General features: G+C 42.9%; 1 protein-coding gene across 1 annotated transcript; it reads left to right on the plus strand.

Moving 5' to 3' along the window:
* Positions 1-763: 763 nt before the first annotated feature.
* LOC139550231 (T-lymphocyte surface antigen Ly-9-like) lies at positions 764-20,323 on the plus strand. The gene is made up of 7 exons (XM_071360963.1): positions 764-1,511; positions 6,595-6,891; positions 7,054-7,335; positions 17,808-17,840; positions 19,253-19,552; positions 19,676-19,957; positions 20,190-20,323. Exons 1-7 carry the CDS (start codon positions 1,463-1,465, stop codon positions 20,291-20,293), a joined length of 1,347 nt encoding a protein of 448 aa, XP_071217064.1. The 5' UTR covers positions 764-1,462; the 3' UTR covers positions 20,294-20,323.
* Positions 20,324-21,911: the final 1,588 nt, after the last annotated feature.

Below are 21,911 nucleotides of genomic sequence, written 5' to 3' on the forward strand. Positions count from 1 at the left end.
AATCTGTCTGTAAACAATTGTTGGCAAAATGACTTGTGTCATGCACAAAGTAGATGTCTTAACCGACTTGCCAAAATGTTAGTTTGTTAACAAGAAATTTGTGGAGTGGTTGAAAAACGAGTTTTAATGACTCCAACCTAAGTGTATGTAAACTTCCGACTTCAACTGTATCTTGTGACATTGTTAGATATTACATGTTAGATATTACTGCACTGTCAGAGATTGAAACACAATCATTTCGCTACACCCGCAATAACGTCTGCTAAACATGTGTATGTGACCAATGAAATTATATTTTATTTTGGTTTTTTGTCCTGCTGAAAGGGGAATTTGTCTCCTAGTTTCCAGGTTCTCCTCTAGGATGTTGCCTGTGCCATAAATACCTACACTTTGATAATCATGTGCTGATATTTACCTGTTTTTTTATTTACTAAAATAGCCAATGTCCCCTTATGACTCACTTGACAGGTAGTCAAACCAATCAAATATTTTTTAGCTCACGTTAGATACATGTTTAGTATTCAATGTATCTTTCAAGTTGTGAACTACAGGTTTCTTGTTTTAACACAACCTAAGAAGATAGAAAATGTGACATTACTGTAAGAAAATAACATTTAAATGGTAGTGTACGTGGTTCCAGGATGACAGCCAGTGAGGCAGAACAGAACAGCAGAAGGAAATGTTTCATTTCTGAAGATGGAAGTGGTGGAGAAGCCATCGAGCCATGTAGGCCAGTCAACTGATACTGTTAGTTGTTGAACTAGGTACTGGAGCTGGTTACTAGATTGAGAGTGAAAGACCACAGCTTCTTCTAATACCAGTACAGAGTATGGCCCACTAAGTGTAGGGTGAAGTTTCACTTAGGTACAGATCTAGGATCAGCTTCCCCTCCCACAATCATAACCTTAACTATTAGTGAGGGAAAAACTGACCCAAGATCAGCACCTACTGTATGGGCAACTTCCCCCTACCGGCCCCTTGAGAGGAGGGAGGGGTGTCTCACACCTTGTGATGCGCTGTGGACCCTTTGACCCGATAATCCATAAGAACAACTGTTATTCTTTAGTCACTATGTTTTTTTGTTCAGTAATACTTAGATGAACACTTGCAGACAAATACTTTACATACATGGCTCAAATGTTCTCTGAATCTATAGTTGTATATTGTTTCATCTTATTTATTTAATACAGAAACGTAGTTTGAAGGAATTGTATTTCTCTGTTGGGGAGATGCACATAAATACAGGCTAAATTTTTGTTAAAAAGTTGTCTTTACTTGAAAGACACACAATTAATCATCATGAATCACACCTATTCTGCTGGTGTTACTGCTGTCAGTGTGGGTTGAGCCAGAAAAGAGCAGTTGCTCAACAGGAAACACAGACACAAGCAAACATTTCACATGTTAATCTGTCCGTCCGTCTACCTAGCTATTATATTCAGTGGAGCACCATCTCAACACCATGTCTCTCCTTTTAGGGTTTGGATTGCTGACCTGCATAGCATCATCAGGTAGGCTTTTGTGTATCTCTCAGGTTCTGTTGTCTGGGCCTCATAAAGAGCAGCAATACAATGGTAAATAAAGACATACTGATGGGAAAATATTGGACTGCTTCTGATTCATCCATCTTGTAATTCTTATTATCTGAGAGGAATTCTGTCATTTTTATGAAATGAAGAACACATTTAAGTATATTGGTTGAAAAAGATTTGAGGTGTCTATTAGAATATAACTAATGCTGTAGTTAAAGCCAAGGCACCATTATTTGACAATTAGGATGGTCTCTTTAAAGACTACAGTCACAGTTCCGAAGCTTCTGTGTATCTGCAGGATTCTCTACTTTGTACACGATCTCTCCTCTACTCATACAGAACAGGCTACTGTCGGGTTCACCCAGGGGTCATAAAAAGGGTTGTACCCAAATGTTTGGTGTATTAGAATAATGTATTATGCTTATGTTTTATTAATAGAAAGGGAGGGATTAAAAGACCCCTCCCTCCTTACAGTTACAGGGTTTTAGACTACGGATTAACAATATATATATTCATTGTAGAAGTTTAGTATTGTTCTACATTTGTATTTTAGTTCTCTCTCTCTGCCTCATTATAAAGAGGCCCTTAGACAGAACTCTGCAGGCGAGTGAAGGAGATAAGACTAGGTAAACATTCCACAATGGGTCAACTTTGGGGGAAGGGGACATTTACTGCTAAGTGTTTAGCTAACAATAAAGGCCCTGTTTATACAGCTTTGTAGGCATGGTTTTGGTCCCAGGAGTAGAGGATGATATAGGCAGTGACGTCACTAGGGCGCGACTTAGGGTTTAATAAAACCACTGGAGACCTTTTGTTTGATGCAGAACTTACTCAGAAACCTGCGTGCTATGTTCCTGTTTGTCAACTTCTGTCTGCAATTGCATTAATAAAGGTTTTGAATGATTTAATTAAAGATATTGTCATAATGCTAATTTCACCAATGAACCAATGATTGACAAAAAAGGACGTAAGGAACGAACCCTAACACTACTCAGGAGAACGGTGCTCGTTTAATAAAGTCAGATCAAAGCTGAATGAATGTCTGCTAGATCACATAATGACAGTATTCCACACAACCAAACATAATAACATAGTAGAACGTTACTGGAAGACAGAAACACCACCTCATTTCTCATGAGAGTTTAGGATTGTGTGAATGGTCGTATGTTTCTCTCATGTGGCCAAAACTCAACAGCGTGCGTCACTATGCAAAATATGTGCTTTGATTGACACTGAACACAGCAGTGGTGGAAAAAGTACCCAACTGTCAAACTTGAGTAAAAGTAAAGATATCTTAATAGAAAATGAATCAAGTAAAAGTGAAAGTCACCCAGTAAAATACTACTTGACTAAAAGTACAAACGTATTTGGTTTTAAATATACTTAAGTATCAAAAGTTAAAGTACAAGTATATTTACTTTCACCTTAATTATATTAAAACAAACCAGACGGCATTATTTTCCTGTTTTTTATTTAAGGATAGCCAGGGGCAGCACTTGTGTTAAGTGAGTCCTCCAGATCAGAGGCAGTAGGGATGACCAAGCATGTTCTCTTGATAAATGTGTGAATTGGACCATTTTCCTGTCCTGCTAAGCATTCGAAATGTAACGAATACTTTTGGGTGTCAGGGAAAATGTATGAAGTAAAATGTACATCATTTTCTTTAGTAATGTAGTAAAGTAAAAGTTTTCAAAAATATCAATTGTAAAGTACAGATACCCAATACAACTACTTAAATAGTACTCAAAAGTATTTTTACTTCAGTACTTTCCACCACTGAAACACAGGTAGGCTGTTCTACAGTTCAACAACACCATCTGCTCTAAAATGCGCTCACTGCACATAATTCAAAACAACACTGTCAATTCAAATCAAACTTTTTTTGCCACATGCGCTGAGTACAACAAGTGTAGACTTTACTGTGAAATGCTTACTTACAAGCCCTTAACCAACAGTGCAGTTCAAGAAGAAGAAAGGTGGGGGGGTCAATGTAAATTGTCCGGTGGCAATTTTTATGATTTGTTCAGCAGTCTAAGGGCTTGGGGGTAGAAGCTGTTCAGGAGCCTTTTGGTCCTAGATTTGGAGCTCTGGTACCGCTTGCCGTGCTGTAGCAGAGAAAACAGTATGTAACTTGGGTGACTGGAGTCTCTGACAATTTTCTGGGCTTTCCTCTGACACCGCCTATTACATTGGTCCTTGACGGCAGGAATCTTGGCCGTTCACACTACCCTCATTGGTGCCTTACGGTCAGATGCCGAGCAGTTGCCATACCAGGCGGTGATGCAACCGGTCAGGATGCTCTCGATAACACTGTAGGTTATTAACTCAAGAAGATATAAATTAAGATATACATGCATATCTAGATCTTATTGATGTATACAGTGTTGATTAAAAGTAGCCTACAGACATATCTAGATCTTCCTGAGTTATACAGTGTTGTTTCAAAGTAGTCTACAGACATATCTAGATCTTCCTGATTTATACAGTGTTGATTAAAAGTAGCCTACAGACATATCTAGATCTTCCTGAGTTGTACAGTGTTGATTCAAAGTAGCCTACAGACATATCTAGATCTTCCTGAGTTATACAGTGTTGATTCAAAGTAGCCTACAGACATATTTAGATCTTCCTGAGTTATACAGTGCTGATTCAAAGTAGCCTACAGACATTCAGCTTTGATCTAACTCTAACGAGTCACAAACCCGGATCCGGGATCCCCCCCATCAAAAAAGCTGACTAGCATAGCCTAGCCTAAAGCCACAGGGATATCATATAATAAAATGTTCATGAAATCACAAGTCCAAGACACCAAATGAAAGATACACATCTTGTGAATCCAGCCATCATTTCTGATTTTTAAAATGTTTTACAGGGAAGACACAATATGTATTTCTATTAGCTAACCACCATAGCAAAAGACACAACTTTTTTTTCCCACCATTTTTTTCCTGCATAGGTAGCTATCACAAATTCGACCAAATAAAGATATAAATAGTCACTAACCAAGAAACAACTTCATCAGATGACAGTCTGATAACAGATTTATTGTATAGCATATGTTTTGTTAGAAAAATTTGCATATTTCAGGTATAAATCACAGTTCTACATTGCAGCTGCAATCTGAAGTAGCGCCGAAGCAGCCAGAATAATTACAGAGACCAACGTCAAATACCTAAATACTCATCATAAAACATTTCTGAAAAATATATGGTGTACAGCAAATGAAAGAGAAACATCTTGTGAATCCAGCCAATATTTCCGATTTTTTTAATGTTTTACAGCGAAAACACAATATAGCATTATATTAGCTTACCACAATAGCCAGAAACACAAGCCATTTACCAGCAGCAAAGGTTAGCGATCGTAACAAACCAGCAAAAGATATATAATTTTTGACTAACCTTCATAAACTTCATCAGATGACAGTCCTGTAACATCATATTACACAATGCTTCATCAGATGACAGTCCTGTAACATCATATTACACAATGCATATAGGGTTTGTTCGAAAATGTGCATATGTAGCGGCACAAATCGTGGTTATACAATGTGATTAGTAGCCAAACTTCAAGCAATCTGTCCGGCGCCATCTTGGAGAGGCACCTAATCTAATCAATAACTAATCATAAACTTGACTAAAAAATACAGGTTGGACAGCAAATGAAAGATACATTAGTTCTTAATGCAACCGCTGTGTTAGATTTTTAAAATTAACGATACTACGACATACAGCGTGCGTTACAGCGAGACCGTGCCGAAATTAATGGCGGAATTATTGTTTAACATTTTTCAACATAAATACGAATTAACAGCATAAAGACTTCTTACTATTTGTTGAGCTTCCATCAGAATCTTGGGCAAGGTGTCCTTTGTCCATAATAATCGTTGCTCGGCTGTAGAATATCGTCTTCAACCGTGTAATTAGCAGCAAACATTAGCTATGTGGCCCAGACATGCCCAACTCTTCAAAACGCAGGACAAAGAAAATTCCGAAAATCGCAATATACTCATATAAACTGATATAACTCGGTTTAAAATTACTACGTTATGATGTTTCTAACACCTATATCGAATAAGATCAGAGCCGGATATATCTAACGCCGATAACATGAGCTTTTCAGAATGCCATCCTGAGGTCCTCCTCTGCGCCATGACGAACGTTGAAAAGGGTGCCCGAGCTAGTAGACAATGGACCTGATGGGACAGCTCAGAGCTTCTGCTCTTTTCTGTCCATAAGAAACAATTGGATTGGTGGAAGAGGCAGGGCAGGCCAGGAGCAAGGAAGGAGGGTGTGGTCAAGCCCCTCGTTCCAAGCCCATTTATACTGCCTCAGATCTACCTAGCAACACCATTTCAATTCTCAACGCTTGCTGACATCTAGGGGAAATCGTATGCAGTGCTTGTCGACCAATAGAATAATTGCAAATGATTTAACTGACCCAGGAACAGAGTTCCCAATTTCAGATTTCTCACTTCCTGACAGGAAGATTGCTCCAACTCAAGTTCTGTTTTACTCACAGATATAATTCAAACGGTTTTAGAAACTAGAGAGTGTTTTCTGTCCAATAGTAATAATAATATGCATATTGTACGAGCAAGAATTGAGTACGAGGCAGTTTAATTTGGGAACGAAATTTTTACAAAGTCGAAATGGCCCCCCCTATTGACAAGAAGTTTTAAAGAAGCACGATTCTCCAGAGTAGCCTGTTCTTTTCTAGTATAATGTGATTCAGGGCCATGTGTTTTGTGACATGCCTGGATTTGAACCTTTATTTAAAGCTTTTTCATCAAACTGACCCTTTTTATTTTTATGTCAGATCTAACACCGTCCTCAGACAATTGCTTTCATTTTTTGGTGTAATTATCATTTCTGGATAAGGCTTTAAAAACAGGATAAAAACTTGCTATGTCACATGATTGTGCAAAACACATTGGCCTATTTAATACTTCCATCATCATTTGATGATTCCATCATCATTTCATCCTCATCATCCTCATTATTTCATCATCATCCTCATTTCATCCTCATCACATGAAGTCTTCTGTGTGTTTATTTCATAGAGTCCAGCTCTGTGTTTGTGCTGAAGGGACAGGACGTTCGTCTGGATGTCCAGGAAAATGTTCAACTGAAAGAGTTTGAGGTTTTAAAGTGGAGCTTCGGATCAGCCAATATCGTAAGATGCTCTGACACATTGTCAGTGAGAGTGTCTCCTGAGTACAACAACAGGGTTGAGTTTTATAAGGGAAACTTCTCTCTGCTACTGAAGAACATACAGGAAGGAGACAGTGGACCTTATACTGCAGTAGTGAGTGGTGACAAAGAAAATACTATTATTGTATACCAGTTAATTGTCCAAGGTATGTTTGACTAGGTTTTCTATTGTTTTCTACAGTGACACAGTTACAGTATCAATCAATAGAGCTAAACATGGTGTACAGGTTACATGCATATTCATTAGTACTCTAACTCCTGTACTCAGGTTAATATATTAACTATAATGGGGTTCTATTTGTTTTCAGAGAGAGATGAGCCTCCAGTCCTGACAGTGGACTCTGTCTCCAACATCAATGGCATCTGTAATGTGACTGTGACCTGCAGAGGTCAGAACACCTCTGTCACCTCCAGCTGTAACAGCAGCACCTGCTCTCAGGTGGGAGGAGAGAGTAGAGGGGCTGAGACCTCCACTGTCCCCCTGCTCTCTGTCAATGTGGCAGGGGGTTCCATCATCTGTAACCACAGCAACCAAGTCAGCTGGGCCACTGAGTCCAAGGAGATAGTGGAACTCTGTCCAATAAAATCTGGTAAGACACACACACACACACACACACACACACACACACACACACACACACACACACACACACACACACACACACACACACACACACACACACACACACACACACACACACACACACACACACACAAACACACACACACACACACACACACACACACACACACACACACACACACACACACACACACACACACACACACACACACACAAATAAACATCTCAAATAATGTATCAGATGTAGACTGAGTTCACAAAGCATTAAGACCAATACTAACTATATATATGAATTAACATACGTGTGAGTTCATAATACATTAAGACCTATACTAACTATATATATGAATTAACATACGTGTGAGTTCACAATACATTAAGACCTATACTAACTATATATATGAATTAACATACGTGTGAGTTCACAATACATTAAGACCTATACTAACTATATATATGAATTAACATACGTGTGAGTTCATAATACATTAAGACCTATACTAACTATATATATGAATTAACATACGTGTGAGTTCATAATACATTAAGACCTATACTAACTATATATATGAATTAACATACGTGTGAGTTCACAATACATTAAGACCTATACTAACTATATATATGAATTAACATACGTGTGAGTTCACAAAACATTAAGAACACCTCCATATATTGAGTTTCACCCCAAACTTTTACACTCAGAACAGCAGCAATTCATCCAGACATGGACTCAACAAGGTGTCGAATGTGTTCCACAGGGATGCTGGCCCATGTTGACTCCAATGCTTCCCACAGTTGGGTCAAGTTGTCTGGATGTCCAAGCTCAACAATAAATTGTTGAGTTTCAAATACCCAGCAGCATTGCAGTTCTTGACACAAACCAGTGTGCCTGGCACCTACTAGCATCCCCAGACTAATTGCACAGAGGAGGAAGTGTCTAATCTGGAGAGGAACTGTAACATATTGTCTGTTTGTTGTGAACCAGTGTCTCCCCCTGTTGGTAGCATGTCTGTGTGCATGCTGAAGATCATCCTGGTGTCTGTGGGGCTGGTCATCATGATCTCTGCTGTCATCACGGTCCACATCAGGGACAGATTCCACTATGGATAGAATCATGGGTATTGTATTTTTAGACAAAGTGATTCCTACTCTGTGTCAGTAAGATTAGGTCATAAAAGTACTTTTTACATTTGTCTGTTGCTACATAAGTTATCAAAACGTAATATAGCATAACATGGCGTGACATAATACATGGCGTGACATAATACAGCATAACATAACATAGCATAGCATACAGTATCACATGTTTATGGGCCATTTGTTTCTTTTTAATACCCAGTATGATGAAATCAAATCAAATTTGATTTGTCACATGCTTGGTAAACAACAGGTGTAGACAGTGAAATCATTAAAATGTTTTGTTTACTGACGGGTCCTTTTCAATAGAACAGAATGGAACAGAATGACATTGCACATTTCACTGTTAACAACCTCACTAGAATGAGGTTTTGATGTACGTCCACTATGTTTATTTTCACCGCTCCTGTCCAAATCATCCGAAAGTATCTCAAAATTGATTGTGTAACTCAAATAAGTTACTTGTTGATGATTAGGACATGATTTGTAAAATGTTAATATGGGTACCATTGACTTGCATTGATTTCCCTGGGGGCTTTTTGCCCCAAACACACTGACATTACATTTTACAACTTTTTAAAAACTGATTAAAAATGTTCTCTCTAACCAAGTGTTATACTGGTATACCTGTGTGTACCTGTGTGTACAACACATTAAGAACACCTGCTCTGTCCATGACATAGACTGACCAGGTGAATCCAGGTAAAAGCTATGATCCCTTATTGATGTCACTTGTTAAATCCGTCTAGATGAAGGGGAGGAAACAGGTTAAATAATGATTTTGTATGTGTTCTGTTTAGAGTGTGAACGGACGAGAGATTGATTATGTTACTTATTTACTTGTTATTCTTGTCAGATATTTCCATTTTGGGATAGTTGTTCACTGAATTGCTAGCACCAGTTGCTCACGCTGCTACAGTGGCTACAAACGTATCGCGCTCACTGGAATGTGCAGTAACTTATAGAATAGTGAAAATTCACTTTGTCTGAAGATGACAGAGAATTAGTGTAGAGGTCTATGACCCAACTATGATATACCATCTGATTCCATTATCATGTGAATGCTACAGGCCCATATCCCCTGTTGGTATAGCCAAGGTAGCAAGCCTTGCTTCATCACTCAGAATACTATAAGATGCACGTGTCTAGGTTTACTGTTATGCTATTATTAAGAGGTTACTAATGGACAAGGAGTTAATATCTATTGATGTCCTAGCATTAAATTATTGAGTTCAGAAATGCACAGTTAGAGACCAAGCAAATATGCTATGTGTATTGTGATGAACATTTACAGTTAGACATTTCACAAAATAATAATTCAAGTAATATTACTCAGAAATGTGAGGAATAGGGTTCGTATCAATTTAAAAATAGTCTGATTTATTAGTTACACAATAAGAATGCAGTTAGCAAATGGTACATACCAGAATTCTTTACAATAAAAATAATACAAAATATCCTGAGTCTTAACAGCATAGAAAATTCACCTCATACAAAAGTACATCAGGAGATCGGTTTACCAAAGACTCCATGATCAACATTTAAACCCAGCTTTTATTCTTCCAAGAGCACCCAATCTCCCATTGTCTAATTAACATGACTTTGAATGGCCCAAAACATTCAAACAAAAGGCATAAAACTTCACACACTTTCTCTAATCTGATCCCCACACCCACTGTATGATAAGAAACCCTGTGTTGTTAGTCTCTGAACTATCCGCCATCGGACGAACAGAATAACACAGTGTCTCTGTAACAATGAATCCATAGCACTTAAAGTACAATGAAACATAACAACATTCATGGCTCTTTATGAACTAGTTGTCACGTTCTGACCTTAGTTCCTTTTTTATGTCTTTATTTTAGTTTGGTCAGGGCGTGAGTTGGGGTGGGCATTCTATGTTGTTTTTCTATGTTTTGTTCTGTACGTTATTTTTCTATGTGTTTGGCCTAGTATGGTTCTCAATCAGAGGCAGGTGTCGATCGTTGTCTCTGATTGAGAATCACACTTAGGTAGCCTGTTTTACCACTATGGGTTGTGGGTAGTTGTTTTCCGTTTCAGTGTTTGCACCATTTGGGACTGTTTCGGTTTTCATTTTGATTCTCTTGTTATTTTTGTATTTTGTATTCATTCTCATTAAAATATATTATGGATACGTACCACGCTGCACATTGGTCCAATATTTCCTACTCCTCCTCAGACGAAGAGGATGAAAGCCATTACACTAGTGGAACAATCCAAACATCACAAATTAATTCTCACGATAACATTCAATTCAAATCAAACTTTATTTGTCACATGCGCCGAATACAACAAGTGTAGACTTTACCGTGAAATGCTTACAAGCCCTTAACAAACAGTGCAGTTCAAGAAGAAGAAAATATTTACCAAGTAGACTAAAATAAAAAGTCATGATAAAAAGTAACACAATAAGAATAACAATAACGAGGCTATATACAGGGGGCACCGGAAACGAGTCAGTGTGCGGGGGTACAGGCTAGTTGAGGTAATCTGTACATGAAGGTGGGGGCGAGGTGACTATGCATAGGTAACAAACAACAGCGAGTTTAGTCATTTAGTCGATTTTAGTTTCATCAGTCTTCACACCTCTTCCGGTTATAGTGACCCCATGACGTCCGTGAGAACGTCTCCTCCTGGAGATTGACACGGCGAAGGTATGACTCCTATGAGATGCAAATATACAGCCATCCATCCGAACAATGCCATATTGAATCCACATGCCAGGCTGGTGTCAGCAAGTCACTAGACACATCTTCATCACTGGCCTTCATCATCGTTCACCTTTGTTCTCTCTCTATTTCTCCAATTCATCCTACTGGAAAAGTGTTACATACTAAGGTAGGTGCCTTTGGAAGTAGGTAGGGAGCAGGCAGCTAGCTGCCTTTGGATTGGTTAAGAGTAGGCTACACCAACATTAGGTTCCATTCATACAAAGTGTCAAAACGATTGCCCAGCACGGGGAGCGAACTCGTGATGCTCGGAGCTGAAGCCGTGAGAATACTTGATGGTATGAGGTAAGTTGGTTTGCAGAGCCTTCTCCAAACCATAGCCCCCTAGGTACGGTACTGCATTGTATAGCCTACAAACACAGCTTCATCAGCGAGGGAGGCCACACATGGTTTGCCAGCCAGTGGTCCCGGAGTTCTAGTCTCGGTGTGAGCTTGTACGGGACGAAGTGGCAAAGCTAAGAAAGCACACTGACCTCCGTCACACAAACTTACACACGTCTCCGCTGGCTCTGTTTTTAGTGATCTGTCTTCTTTTATTAGATAGTGTATCAGTCATTTAGCCTTGTAGCCGGAGGCCCAAGTCCCATTCTTCCTAGTCTAAACCGGCACCTCTCTTGGAGACCACGACCAACAGGTGGGGCTCTTGTTCAGTAGACGTGGAATCGACCCATGGTTATACTTTAACACGTCTCCATTGCCTCTTCTTTCTGACCAGGTTGCTGGCGTTTCACATGATGGTTCCATCGCTCCTGGTAATCACCATGACCAGCTGGGGCTTGTGGAGAACCACCTGTGTGATAAGAGCGAGGACCAGAATGGAAATACCTTATTAGACTGTCTTGTGTTTTTAATGCTTAATTATTTATAGTTTAATGATAATATACACTGAGTATTTCCAATCGTTCCGTCCTGAGCAGAATCCCTGTTTATTTTGTTCCGTTCCAGAGTTCCAACCAGCATGATACATTTCAGAACCGGTTGGAACCAACCTTTTTTAACTGTTCATATAGTTCCTTTTCGTTAATTCTTTACCTCGTGAAATCAACATAGTTCTTACATTTACCTCATTAATTTACTCCACCAATAAGCATGGATTAAGCAGCTTGCTATGGAACGGGTAAGCTAGTTGTTTACATGTTTAAAGGACAGATAAATACAGGCGTGAGATGTGATTGATATTCCAGGGGTAGAGAGAGAGTGAGGGGTGGAAATAGAGGGGGCTTGGCTTAAAGCTGATGTCAAGTGGGTTGGAATAGGCTAATCATATTATCATAACTTCAATAAATTGCAGAATTATACACTGAGTGTACAACACATTAAAAACACAATAACACGCTCTTTCCATGACAGACTGAGTAGGTGAATCCAGGTGAAAGCTATGATTCCTTATTGATGTCACTTGTTAAATCCACTTCAATCCGTGTAGATGGGTTTTTTAAGCCTTGAGACAATTGAGACATGGATTGTGTATATGTGCCATTCAGAGGGTGAATGGGCAAGACAAAATAAGTAAGTGCCGTTGAATGGGTATGTTAGCAGGTGCAAGGTGCACCGGTTTGTGTGAAGAACTACAATGCTACTGTGTTTTTCAGTTTTTATTTTGTGATATCCAGACCACCACCCAAAGGACATCCAGCCAACTTGACACAACTGTGGGAGGCATTGGAGTCAACATGGTCCAGCAGACCTGTGGAATTCTTTTGAAACCTTGTACAATCCATGCACCGACAAATTGAGGCCATTCTGAGGGCAAAAGGGGGTTTCAACTCAATATTAGGAAGGTTTCCTTCATGTTTTGTACACTGAGTGTTTTCCAGACATAAGGAATCATTTTTGGGGAACGAAAAGGAATATTATTAACCAGTTCTCAAGATTTGAAAATAATGTTTCTGTTCCGGAAGCCTAGAGATTACTTTAGTTCACGGTTCTGTTTCTCTTCCTCTTCAAATGTTTTTCTTTTTCGGTTTTCTGTTCTGTTCCCTGAACCGGTTCCAACCCCTGCTATAGACTCACCATGAACAACACCAGCACACTGAGTAATCTTGATTCTTTCTAAAATGTAATGGATTGTCACGATCGTCTTCTTGTGAGAGATTGGACCAAGGCGCAGCGTGTGCAAAATACATCTTCTTTTATTGAGAAGAGAGAGAAAACACAAAACGAACACTATACACAAACTAACAAAACAACAAACGACCGTGAAGCTAAATAACGTAAGTGCACAGACAAGCAACAAACGTTCAACATAGACAACTACCCACAAAAGCCTACTGCCTATGGCTGCCTTAAATATGGCTCCCAATCAGAGACAATGAATGACAGCTGTCTCTGATTGAGACCCAATCTAGGCAGCCATAGACATAACTAGACAACCTCACTCTTCTCTACCCCATACACATACAACACCCCGAGACTAGACAAAACACACAAAGACAACCCACCCCAACTCACGCCCTGACCAACGAAATAAATAACAGAAAAAGGAACAATAGGTCAGGAACGTGACATAACCCCCCCCTTATGGTGGAACTCCGGGCGCACCAGTATAAAGTCTAGGGGAGGGTCTGGGTGGGCGTCTGTCCACGGTGGCGGCTCTGGCGCTGGTCGTGCTCCCAACCCCACCATAGTCACTACCCGCTTTCGTAGCCTCCTCCAAATGGCCACCCTCCAAATTAACCCCACTGGACTAAGGGGCAGCACCGGAATAAGGGGCAGCACCGGACTAAGGGGCAGCACCGGACTAAGGGGCAGCACCGGACTAAGGGGCAGCACCGGACTAAGGGGCAGCACCGGACTAAGGGGCAGCACCGGACTAAGGGGCAGCACCGGACTAAGGGGCAGCACCAGGATAAGGGGCAGCTCCGGACTGAGGGACGGCAGCTCCGGCCTGAGGGACAGCACCGGACTGGCTGGCGGATCCTGGCTGGCTGGCTCTGGCGGATCCTGGCTGGATGACGGCTCTGGCGGATCCTGGCTGGATGACGGCTCTGGCGGATCCTGGCTGGATGACGGCTCTGGCGGATCCTGGCTGGATGACGGCTCTGGCGGATCCTGGCTGGATGACGGCTCTGGCGGATCATGGCTGGATGACGGCTCTGGCTGGTCATGGCTGGATGACGGCTCTGGCTGGTCATGGCTCGCTGACGGCTCTGGCTGGTCATGGCTCGCTGACGGCTCTGGCTGGTCATGGCTCGCTGACGGCTCTGGCTGGTCATGGCTCGCTGACGGCTCTGGCTGGTCATGGCTCGCTGACGGCTCTGGCTGGTCATGGCTCGCTGACGGCTCTGGCTGATCCGGTCTGGCGGAAGGCTCTGGCTGATCCGGTCTGGCGGAAGGCTCTGGCTGATCCGGTCTGGCGGAAGGCTCTGGCTGATCCGGTCTGGCCGAAGGCTCTGGCTGATCCGGTCTGGCGGAAGGCTCTGGCTGATCCGGTCTGGCGGAAGGCTCTGGCTGATCCGGTCTGGCGGAAGGCTCTGGCTGATCCGGTCTGGCGGAAGGCTCTGGCTGATCCGGTCTGGCGGAAGGCTCTGGCTGCTCCGGTCTGGCGGAAGGCTCTGGCTGCTCCGGTCTGGCGGAAGGCTCTGGCTGCTCCGGTCTGGCGGAAGGCTCTGGCTGCTCCTGTCTGGCGGAAGGCTCTGGCTGCTCCTGTCTGAACTTGTCTGGCGGACGGCTCTGTAGGCTCATGGCAGACGGGCGGCTTTGAAGGCTCAATACAGACGGCCAGTTCATGCGGCGCTTGGCAGACGGACAGTTCAGACGGCGTTGGGCAGACGGGCAGTTCAGGCGCCGTTGGGCAGACGGGCAGTTCAGGCGCCGTTGGGCAGACGGGCAGTTCAGGCGCCGTTGGGCAGACGGGCAGTTCAGGCGCCGTTGGTCAGACGGGCAGTTCAGGCGCCGTTGGGCAGACGGGCAGTTCAGGCGCCGTTGGGCAGACGGGCAGTTCAGGCGCCGCTGGGCAGACGGCAGACTCTGGCCGGCTGAGACGCACTGTAGGCCTGGTGCGTGGTGCCGGAACTGGAGGTACTGGGCTAAGGACACGCACCTTCAGGCTAGTGCGGGGAACAACAACAGGGCACACTGGACTCTCAAGGCGTACTATAGGCCTGGTGCGTGGTACCGGAACTGGTGGTACCGGGCTGAGGGCACGCACATCAGGGCGAGTACGGGGAGAAGGAACAGTGCGTACAGGACTCTGGAGACGCACAGGAGGCTTGGTGCGTGGCGCCGGGACTGGAGGCACTGGGCTGGAGACACACACCATAGGGCTAGTGCGTGGAGGAGGAACAGGGCTCTGGATACGCACTGGAAGCCTGGTGCGTGGTGTAGGCACTGGTGGTACTGGGCTGGAGCGGGGAGGTGGCGCCGGAAATACCGGACCGTGCAGGCGTACTGGCTCCCTTGAGCACTGAGCCTGCCCAACCTTACCTGGTTGTATACTCCCCGTCGCCCGACCAGTGCGGGGAGGTGGAATAACCCGCACCGGGCTATGTAGGCGAACCGGGGACACCATGCGTAAGGCTGGTGCCATGTAAGCCGGCCCGAGGAGACGCACTGGTGGCCAGATATGTAGGGCCGGCTTCATGACATCCGGCTCAATACTCAATCTAGCCCTGCCAGTGCGGGGAGGTGGAATAACCCGCACCGGGCTATGCACACGTACAGGAGACACCGTGCGCTCTACTGCGTAACACGGTGTCTGCCCGTACTCTCGCTCTCCACGGTAAGTACAGGGAGTAGGCGCAGGTTTCCTACCTGACTTCGCCACTCTCCCTTTAAGCCCCCCCCCAAGACATTTTTGGGGTTTACTCACAGGCTTCCTACCGCGTCGTCGTGCTGCCTCCATTCGCCGGTATCCCTCCTCGCACTGCGCCAGAGAAACCCAGGCGGGCACCGGCACTCGCCCTGGGTCGAGCGACCACCTGTCGATCTCCTCCCACGTAGTGTAGCCCAGATCCTTTTCCTGCTTCCGCGCTAGCTCCTCATATCGCCGCCTCTCTGCTTTCGCTGCCTCCAGCTCAGCTTTGGGGCGGCGATATTCTCCTGGTTGAGCCCAGGGTCCCTTTCCGTCCAATATTTCCTCCCATGTCCACGAGTCCTGCTTACTTTGCCTCTGTTGTTGGTTCCGCTCACGCTGCTTGATCCACTTTTGGTGGGTAGTTCTGTCACGATCGTCTTCTTGTGAAAGATTGGACCAAGGCGCAGCGTGTGCAAAATACATCTTCTTTTATTGAGAAGAGAGAGAAAACACAAAACGAACACTATACACAAACTAACAAAACAACAAACGACCGTGAAGCTAAATAACGTAAGTGCACAGACAAGCAACAAACGTTCAACATAGACAACTACCCACAAAAGCCTACTGCCTATGGCTGCCTTAAATATGGCTCCCAATCAGAGACAATGAATGACAGCTGTCTCTGATTGAGACCCAATCTAGGCAGCCATAGACATAACTAGACAACCTCACTCTTCTCTACCCCATACACATACAACACCCCGAGACTAGACAAAACACACAAAGACAACCCACCCCAACTCACGCCCTGACCAACGAAATAAATAACAGAAAAAGGAACAATAGGTCAGGAATGTGACATGGATTAAATAAACTAATGTTTCAAATTTGTATTTTATTTTATTAAGTACATTTGTTCCTCTCCATGCACCTCCATGGTACTGTAGCATATTAATGCGTCTACTTTCAAGTTTCAAGTTTGCTGAGTTTAGTTCTGAAGCATGGTCCTAGGGCTCAGGTGGAGAGAGAGAGATGGGAGAATTAGGGGGATTACACTTAAATTCACACAGGACAGCAGATAAGACAGGAGAATTACACCAGATAGGACAGACTGACCCTAGCCTCCAGTACATAGACTACTGCAGTTTAAACTCAGCAAAAAAAGAAATGTCCTCTCACTGTCAACTGCGTTTATTTTCAGCAAACGTAACATGTGTAAATATTTGTGTGAATATAACAAGATTCAACAACTGAGACATAAACTGAACAAGTTCCACAGACATGTGACTATCAGAAATTGAATAATGTGTCCCTGAACAAAGGGGGGTTAACATCAAAAGTAACAGTCAGTATCTGGTGTGGCCACCAGCTGCATTAAGTACTGCAGTGCATCTTCTCCTCATGGACTGTGCCAGATTTGCCAGTTCTTGCTGTGAGATATTACCCCACTTTTCCATCAATTCTAGTTAAAAGTTGTCATTACTTGCAAGACACACAACCCCCATGAATCAAACCCATCCCACTGGTGTTAAAGCTGTCAGTGTGGTTTGACCCAGAAAAGAGAATTTGCTCAAAAGGAAACACAGACAGAAGCAAGGATCAGGTTCAGCTTCCCTTCCACAATCCTAACCTTTACCGTTAGTGTGGTAAATTCAAAACTGACCCACGATTAGCACACATGGGCCATTTCTCCCTACAGGCCCCCTTCAGTGTGGTTTGAGCCAAAAAAGAGAAGTTGCTCAACAGGAAACACAGACACAAGCAAACATTTCACATGTTAATGTGTCCGTCCGTCTACCTATCTATTATATGCATTGGAGCACCATCTCAACACCATGTCTCTCCTTTTAGGGTTTGGATTGCTGACCTGCATAGCATCATCAGGTAGGCTTTTGTGTATCTCTCAGGTTCTGTTGTGTGGGCCTCATAAAGAGCAGTCAATTGTCATACTTCACTAAAAGTAAAGATACCTTAATAGAAAATGACTCAAGTAAAAGTCACTCAGTAAAATACTACTTGAGTAAAAGTAAAGTATCAAAAGTAAATGTAATTGCTAAAATATACTTTTATATAAATCATTTCACATTCCTTATATTAATCAAACCAGACGACACAATAGTTTTATTTGTTAAGGGAGTCCGTCAGATAAGAGGCAGTAGGGATGACCAGGGATTTACTCTTGATAAATGTCTGAATGGGACCATTTTCCTGTCCTGCTAAGCATTTGAAATGTAACGAGTACTTTTCGGTGTCAGGGAAAATTTATGGAGTAAAAAGTACATTGTTTTCTTCAGTAATGTGGTGAAGTAAAAGTTGTCAAAAATATAAATAGTAAAGTAAAGTACAGATACCCAATAAAACTACAGACAAATCTAGATCTTCCTGAGTTATACAGTGTTGATTCAAAGTAGCCTACAGACATATCTAGATCTTCCTGAGTTATACAGTGATGATTCAAAGTAGCCTACAGACATATCTAGATCTTCCTGAGTTATACAGTGATGATTCAAAGTAGCCTACAGACATATCTAGATCTTCCTGAGTTATACAATGTTGTTTTAAAGTAGCCTACAGACTGTAAGTGTCTGTGTGTAGCTGGTGCAGAGGAGTCAGGTGCAGGACAGCAGAGATGAGTAAATAAAAGTTACTCAAAGTCATCAAAATACATGAGATATATCAAGCCCACAATTACGGACCGCAATACAACAAACAAACACTCACAAACAACCATTGGGGAACAGAGGGTTAAATAATGAACAAGTAGTTGGGGGATTGAAACCAGGTGTGTAAAACAAAGACAAAACAAATGGAAAATGAAAAGTGGATCGGCGATGGCTAGAAGGACGGTGACGTCGACCGCCGAACGCCGCCCGAACAAGGAGAGGGACCGACTTTGGCGGAAGTCGTGACACAGACATTAATTCAGCTTTGATCTAACTTTATTAAAGAAGCACGATTCTCCAGAGTAGCCTGTTCTCTTCTAGTATAATGTGATTCAGGGCCATGTGTTTTGTGACATGCCTGGATGTTAACCTTTATTTAAAGCTTTTTCATCAAACTGTCCTCTTTTCTTTTTATGTCAGATCTAACACCATCCTCAGACAATTGCTTTCATTTTTGGTGTAATTATCATTTCTGTATAAGGCTTTAAACACAGGATAAGAGCTTGCTATGTCACATGATTGTGTATAACACAGAGCCCTAATTAATACTTGTGGAATTATGTATTCATCCTCATCATTTCCTCCTGTTCATTTCCTCCTCATCACATGAAGTATTGTGTGTGTTTATTTCAGAGCCCAGTGCTGAGACCTCTGTGTTTGTGTTGAAGGGACAGGATGTTCACCTGGATGTCCAGACAAATGTTACACTGCAAGATGTTGATGTGCTATATTGGAAGTTTAACACATCAGCCAATGTTGTAAAGTACCCCCCAAAAGTTACCTTTAAAGGGTACGAAGATAGGACTGAATTTAGTGAGGGAGACTTCTCTCTGCTACTGAAGAACCTACAGGAAGGAGACAGTGGACTTTATAATGCAGTAGTGTCTGGTAACAATGACAGAAATGTTGCTAAATACTTGTTGGAAGTTCAAGGTAGGTTTAACCTCGTTATTTGTTGTTGTTTTTCTTGCTGTTGTTTTGGTAGCACTTTACTTGACCAAACGTTTTCTACTGGTATACAACTCTATTTATCCCTGTTTGTCTATCTGTTTTCAGAGAGAGTTGAGCCTCCAGTCCTGACAGGGGACTCTGTCTCCCTCATCAATGGCATCTGTAACGTGACTGTGACCTGCAGAGGTCAGAACACCTCTGTCACCTCCAGCTGTAACAGCAGCACCTGTTCTCAGGTGGGAGGAGAGAGTAGAGGGGCTGAGACCTCCACTGTCCCCCTGCTCTCTGTCTATGTGGCAGGGGGTTTCATCATCTGTAACCACAGCAACCAAGTCAGCTGGGCCAGTGACACCAAGGAGATCAAAACGATTTGTCTATTGAAATTAGGTAAGACAGATGCATACAAACACCGTGCACACACACACACACACACACACACACACACACACACACACACACACACACACACACACACACACACACACACACACACACACACACACACACACACACACACACACACACACACACACACACACACACACTAGGCTAGATTAGATGTTATATGCTACAGAATGTTGACGTTTAGATTTTGATGTCACTGTAATTCCAAAACCAGAGCGGGACAGAGAGGACCGTAACTACGCTGTCACAGTCGGGATGCCAGGTCCCGTCATCCACGTCATCATCATCTTTGTTGGATGCGCCTTGATTGGCTGGTGAAAGCTAAATAAAGGTAAGCTCACTGTTCTTGCTTATTACAGAAACCGTACAGTTATGAATAAAACGGTTCCCTGAAGTAGGGAAGGAGGTATAACATACTCAGGGGAGTCAACAACCAATCCTATTCACCTGAAGCAAACTGAAATCATGCCCAACGTGCCAATGGATGCCAAGCCCACCCTCGGAAGCCCCACAATTCTAGCATTTCCAAAATTCTTTACCGCACTTTAGTAAGCCCAAACCCCCTGACTGCACAAGGCCAAAATATGTTATACCACATTCTCTCCTTCAGGGAACAGTAGTTATATTCATTACTGTACATTCCCTTTCAGTCGGTCACTCGGTATAAGACATGCAGACATACAATCAAGCCCCATGCCGGCTCAGAGGGTACCAAACTATGAGACCCACGGCAGCCCAAGCACACACAGGTTCCACCGGATCCAAACAGGGGTCACAGAAGCCACCTTTTTCCCCTACCTTAATACTTACCTAAGAAGCCTGAATTGTCAGTACCTCGTGAGGCCTGAACTGTCAGAGCCCTATATAACAAACCAGAACCTTCTACAACATGGCTATGTATACTGACACGCTGCCACTGCAGCCCAAGTCCCTAGACCCCATGGTTCCAAGAATAACACTAACTTTGTGAGCCTAAAATGTCAGAACTCGTACAAGGAACCGCAAGTCCAAAACAAGAGAACACCAGTCATGACTTGGTAAAACGCACGCGCACTGCATAGCGTCAACCAGTGTCACTGAAACCCACAGGAAACCTGCAGTAACCTTGGAAGGGTGTACTCGCACACTGCCATGGCAGCCCAATGCTCAAACCCACAGGGAATTGTGGCAACCCGGATAAATGCATACTATGTCTGCTGCAGCACATCAAGGCAGCCAAAGGCTTATTAAACCCACAGAGAAACTGTGATAACCCGAACAATTGTTGCCTGACATCGACCATAGCGACCCAACATTTTCCATACACACAAAAAGCATTTCTCTCAAATTCTGTGCACAAATATGTTTACATCCTGTTAGTGAACATTTCTCCTTTGCCAAGATAGTCCATCCACCTGACAGGTGTGGTATATCAAGAAGCTGATTAAACAGCATGATCATTACACAAGTGCACCTTGTGCAGGGGACAATAAAAGGACACTCTAAAATGTGCAGTTTTGTCACACAACACAATGCCACAAATCAAGTTTTAAGTTGAGGAGTGTGCAATTGGGATGCTGACTGCAGGAATGTCCACCAATGTCATATTAGAGAATTTGTCAGTACGTCCAACCGGTCTCGCAATGTGTTTGGCGTCGTGTGGGTGAAAGGTTTGCTGATGTATTTGTATTTATTATGGATCCCCATTAGCTGCTGTCAAGGCAGCTGCTACTCTTCCTGGGTAGTGTCACGTTCTGACCTTCATTTCCTTTGTTTTTGTCTTTAGTTAGTTGGTCAGGGCGTGAGTTGGGGTGGGCAGTCTATGTTCTGTGTTTCTATGTTTAGGTTTGTCATTTGGCCTGATATGGTTCTCAATCAGAGGCAGGTGTTTTTCATTGTCTCTGATTGGGAACCATATTTAAGTAGCCTGTTTTCACTGTTGGGTTGTGGGGGCTAA

This window comes from Salvelinus alpinus, chromosome 23 (assembly GCF_045679555.1).
Source record: "Salvelinus alpinus chromosome 23, SLU_Salpinus.1, whole genome shotgun sequence".
Classification (NCBI taxonomy): Eukaryota; Metazoa; Chordata; class Actinopteri; order Salmoniformes; family Salmonidae; genus Salvelinus; species Salvelinus alpinus.